The 5,759-nt window shown below is 35.2% G+C and overlaps 1 protein-coding gene across 1 annotated transcript in view; it reads left to right on the top strand.

The window, feature by feature from the left end:
• LOC100949595 (C-type lectin domain family 4 member D) overlaps window positions 1–3,388 on the top strand; it is a 9,449-nt gene extending 6,061 nt beyond the window's left edge. The window contains exons 3-6 of the mRNA XM_003796463.1: window positions 112–216; window positions 991–1,142; window positions 2,371–2,486; window positions 3,241–3,388. Of these exons, the coding sequence (XP_003796511.1) occupies window positions 112–216; window positions 991–1,142; window positions 2,371–2,486; window positions 3,241–3,388 (521 nt within the window). The remainder of the gene's footprint in view (window positions 1–111; window positions 217–990; window positions 1,143–2,370; window positions 2,487–3,240) is intronic.
• The last annotated feature ends 2,371 nt before the right edge of the window (window positions 3,389–5,759 follow it).

Here is a 5,759-nt window from a genome sequence, read left to right on the forward strand (position 1 = left end):
AAAAAAAAAAAAAAAAAAGATAAGAGAAAGGTTATTAGAGAGATCAGCCCCCATTTTCCTAATTAAGTGCTTATCCAGGAAAATGAACTAACTATTTTTTCTTCTTGACAGTAACTTATCACAACTTTCTACATTGTAAGGGAGGCACCAGAATGCACAAGTTACTCGAATACCATACAAAGCTAACATGCATCAGAGAGACTTCAGAATTGAAAGGTACAGATGACAGAGAGACTGAGGAAATTTCTCTCTTATTTCCACTTCCATTCAAATTCATAATATGATTTTTTTTCATTTTTCATATTCTGATTTAAAGAATATCAGTAGTAAGCTAGGAAAGATTAAAATAACATGAGAATCTGAGTCAAAAGTGAACATCAGTACATTAAAATAGAATTATTTTTTAGGACTATAACAGGTTGACTAACTGAAAAATATAACTTAATAAATTTATGGGATGTTTTTGACATCCCCAAATAACATCAATTTAATTCCATTTTCCATTGATTCAGACCTGTTATGTTGTAAGGACAGTTTTCTTTTAGAGTGTGTAGCTTTGCTGAGATGTCTTTATTTCTTTTTTTATTCTGGAATTTGTAAAGTCTCATTTGGGAGAATGGGAAATGCTTGAGTTTTATCAGATTCTTTGCCCCATTCAGATAAAATATCCTGAATAAAGCTTTGTTATGGAAACACATTAAATATGAAAGTAAATAGATGTATGGACATTGAATAATAATGTCTTTTAAGAGAATGCTTTATAATTTTTTTTGTAATTCTTATATGATTTCCAATACTTACATTTAGAACGTATTTAGAAATGTGATTTTTTAGGATTTTTGTGAGGGGCGGGGAAACAATGATTTTGGTGTTCCTGGCATTGTTCCCACAAGTGCTCATTGGACATTAGCTAGTAGATTAGCTGTGCAGACTGTGCAGACTGATGAGATACTCCTTTGTTACTAATTTCCATTTTAATTTTCACCCAAGGGAGCATCTGGAATTGCTGTCCTGTTGGCTGGAGAGCCTTCCAGTCTCACTGTTATCTTCCTCTCAATGATAACAATATGTGGGCTGAGAGCGAAAGAAACTGTTCAGGGATGGGGGCTCATCTGGTGACCATCAGCACAGAAGCCGAGGAGGTGTGTCAGGAGGATCACATCAGTTTCTCTGCTGGTTTGAATCTCTGTAGAGAAAGAGCAATCTCTCCGTTTTATTATACCTCTGCCCCTTATGCTTAACCTGCTCCTTTTGACTGGAAAGCCTTTTCTTCTGCTCCCATTTTTCTTCCCACAGCCAACTTCTTTTGGTCTGCCCAGATTTGATTCCCGTGTTATCTCATGTAGAAAGCAAGCCTGACCACCTTCCCCTCTCCACCCTCCCTATTCTAAGCTAGAGGTACTTCTGTGGTACTTTGTGCACAGTGATATCGTGGCATTTCCTCCAGTGGACTATAATTGTCTGTACACTTCCCCATTGCTTCCAGTGACGACTCCTTGCTTTGCCGAGGAGCCATGATTTGCTCATCTTTGCACCTCCGGTGTCCTTCCTGTGCAGTGCCAGGCACACTGGGTCGGTCTTGATAAATGAATGGCTAATCAGGACTAAAGTATCTTCTCAGGTTAACGTATAGGCAAAAAGGGTGCAAATGTTTGGTTCTAATCCTAAATGAAGAAATCTTAAGGTAAATTCCATTCTTGAAAAGCTAAACTTGGTTTCCTCATGTAATGTATTTCCATACATGTATGATGACTCAAAAGCTGCTTTTTTTAAAATTTCAAATCTTATGAGGGTACAAATGTTTTTGTAATTCTTGAGTCAGGGCTAAAAGTGTGCCCATCACCCAGGTCATGTTCCTTGTACCTATTAGGTAGGTTTTCGCCCATGTCTTTTTCCTTCCTTCCCTCTGTTTGATTTCCGCTGAGTTTTACTGCCCTCTATGTACATGAGAGCTCATCAATTATTTCCATTTGAATAGTGAGTACATGTGATGTTTGTTTTATGAGTAAAATGGAATTTAATGTAATTTGTATACAATTTAGAAAGGCAATTTCAAAAACAAAAACTCCTAAAAAATACAATTTTATTAAGCATTATACTAAGAGAGCTGCAAGTATTATCTCATTTAATCTTCACAGTAATTCTGTGAAGTAGTGGAATTGTCCTTTCTGAAGTTGAGAAAAATTGAGGGTTGCTGAGATGAAAGTGCTTAACAACATTACAGGGAGGATTTGAGAATAGCTCTATCTGATGGCAAAGCTTTTGTGCTTAACTGCTGATCTATTTGACTTCTTTCCTTTATCTCCAACAAAACAGCCATCATTTGATAAGTGAAAATATATTTTTAAAAATTTCCATCTTTTTATGCAGAACTTTGTTATTCAGTTTTTGGATAGACGGTTTTCGTATTTCCTGGGACTTACAGATGAGAACACTGAAGGTCAGTGGCGCTGGGTGGACCAGACACCATTTAACCAGCACATGGTGTGAGTATATCAGGCGGGATGAAGAGGATTTATGGGCAAAGGTGGGGAGAAGGTAGCAAGAATTCATTTTGGGTAGAGTATAGCTATGTGAAAATGTTGCTTAGAATAGAGCACTATGAGTGTTCAGTAACTTCTATATGTTCTGTCCCAGTTACAGAACAATCCTATGACTTCAGTGAAATTTTCAGTGTCTTTATTTGTATAATGTCAATGAAAGAACAGAGAACATGAGAGTGATGTGAAAAAATTTTTCTTGGACAAATTTGGATAAAAATTGTTTTTGAAATGGGGTTATAAGTTTGCCATTTTTATCTTTGAGTCTAGTATTGTTTAGTAAAAATATAATGCATAGGTACATGTGTAATATAACATTTTTTTAGCAGCCACATTAAGAAAATAAAAAAAAAACAAGTGAAATTATTTTAATAATGTCTTAATAATTAATATCTATTTAACCTAATATATCCAAATCTTATTTCAACATGCCATCAATATAAAATTATTCATGATATCTTTTACATATTTTCTTATGATAAATCTTCAAAATACAGTGTACGCTTAACACTTAAAGCACATCTCAATACAGAGAAGGCACATTTCAAGGACTCAGTAGTCACGTATGGCTAGTGACTGGGGTATTAGACAATATAGCTCTAAAATGTAGCCTGAGGACATTTTCTTTGAATTTTCCTCTGATCTCTACTTATATCTATATTATTTATATCTGTATTTATATCTATCTATTTCCTTTCAGGTTCTGGCATAAGAATGAACCCAACAACTATGAGGAAGAAAACTGTGCTGTTCTTGTTTATGCAGATGATAAATGGTCCTGGAATGATATTTCTTGTAACTATGAAAGAGGTAGAATTTGTAAGACATCTGGAATAGCATTCAACTAGAGACTTATGAAGGGGTCTTTTTTTTTTTTTTCTTGTGGCAGAGTCTCACTCTATCACTCAGGCTAGAGTGCCCTGGTGTCAGCCTAGCTCACAGCAACTTTAAACTCCTGAGCTCAAGCAATCTTCCTGCCTCAGCCTCCCCAGTAGCTGGGACTATAGGCACATGCCACAGTGTACAGATAATTTTTCTCAAACTCCTGCACATGCCACAGTGTACAGATAATTTTTCTATTTTTAGTGGAGACCAGGTTTTGCGAAAGCTAGTCTCAAACTCCTGAGCTCAAACAGTCCTCCTGCCTCAGCCTCCTAGAGTGCTAGGGTTTCAGGTGTGAGCTGCTGCACTAAGCTGAAATGGTTCTTGTAATGGAGACAGAAAAGAAGAACCAATTAGAATAGTGCAGAATGTGAATGCATCATTGGACTAGAGAAAGCTATTTCATGCCAGGTTATGCGCCATTTTTGATCATGGTGGTCTTATTATTTTTGTTCAGTTCATTCAAGATAATGTGTGTGTATGTCTGTCTGCTGTGTGCATGTGTTAAGACAATATGTTTTTGGATGGTGCTTTGGTGAAAGGAATCATCTTTTCTGTGGAAACCAGTTTTTATCATCTTTTGTTTTCTTGATGATATTTCAAAATGTTTACTTTTCAATTAAATGTATTGATTACTGTCTAACAGAATGGATTGAGTAATACAATCTCTTTGTCATTTTCCCCCTGCTCAGATTCTTAGCTTTTAAAATTCAAAGGTGGGATATTCTAACTGGTAGTGGTGTATCATTTTTTTAACCCAACTGTCATGAACACATTAAAGATTTTAGACATTTTTATTGTTTGATGCTTTGTTTCAGACTTTTTAATAATATCAAATCATTATATTGACATTCCATGAGTACATTTTTTAGGTCAATAGTATAAGCAGTTCTGAATTATGGCATTGCACATGTACAAAAGTATAAGTCTGTGTGTCTTTTTAAAAATGTACTTCTGACTCCACTCATCCCAAAGCTGAAAGTCCTAAGCTGACTTAATTTCTTTTTGATTGGAAAAGTCCTTTACAGGCCACATTAACCAAACTCCTTCAATCTTTCATCTAAGGAAATGAAATTCTTGGGAAATCAAAGGACTCACCCTCATGTTGCTAGTTCATGACAGACCAGAACTGTGACCCATATCTGTGCTTCATTAGAGAGGAAATATATTCCTTTGTTATTACAAGACAGTTACTTGGGATGACTTGGCCTCTTGGCTAATGAACAGATAAAATTTCTTAATTATTTGAAGTAACATTGTATCAGGACCTTCATTTTAATTTGAATCAGAAAGAATCACATTTTAACCCATTTATATAAATTGTTACCATAAACGTATAGTTCAAATTAGTAAGGAAGTCATTTTGACCACCAGAAATTATGCTTTTCTGATGTTTGTGGTATTAATTGTGAAGCAGTCACATCCAACTATACTAAAATGTGGAGGTCATTCTTAAAATTCTAAATTTGCTGATTTTTTAAAATCTGTACTAAAGAATTTCAAGCAATAACTTTTTTAACTTAAAAAAAAATTTCTTATGGCATAACTGTGTACATTAATGCAATCATGGGGTACAGTGTGCTGTTTTCATATACAGTTTGAAATACTCTAATCAAACTGGTTAACATAACCTTCATGTCATTTTTCTTAGTTATTGAGTTAAAATGTTCATACTCTGCTTTTAGAAAGATTCACTTGTACCCTTGTAAGACAAACCATAGAGGTGACCCCACCAATCACCCTCCCTCCCCCAGCCCGCCCCCCTCACCTCTCCCTCCCACCCCCTTCCCATATTCTAAGGCTATAATTAGGTTATGACTTCCTGTAAAAGCTATGAATTAGTTTCAAAGTAGGGCTATGTACATTGGATACTTTTTCTTCCATTCTTGAGATACTTTGCTAAGAAGAACATTTTCTAATTCCATCCATAAAAACGTGAAGGAGTTAAAGTCTCCATCCTTCTTTAGGGCTGCATAGCATTCCATGGCATACATGTACCACAATTTATTGATCCATTTGTGGGTTGTTGGGCATTTGGGCTTCTTCCATGACCTATCAATTATGAATTGGGCTGCAATAAACATTCTGATACAAATATCTTTGTTGTAATTTGATTTTTGGTCTTCTGGATATATACCTAACAAAAGAATTGCAGGATCAAATGGCAAGTCTATTTTTAGTTCTCTCAGTGTTCTTCAGATGTCTTTCCAAAAGAAGCAATAAGTTTTAACCTAACTCCCCTACTACTATTTTTTTAAAAAGTATTTACTTTGTAAACTAGTTATTGATTTTCTGGGTCTAGAACACTGCTGTTTGATTATGTGTGATGTGTATATG

This window comes from Otolemur garnettii, unplaced genomic scaffold, assembly GCF_000181295.1.
Source record: "Otolemur garnettii isolate 467f Iridium unplaced genomic scaffold, OtoGar3 scaffold00104, whole genome shotgun sequence".
Lineage (NCBI taxonomy): Eukaryota > Metazoa > Chordata > Mammalia > Primates > Galagidae > Otolemur > Otolemur garnettii.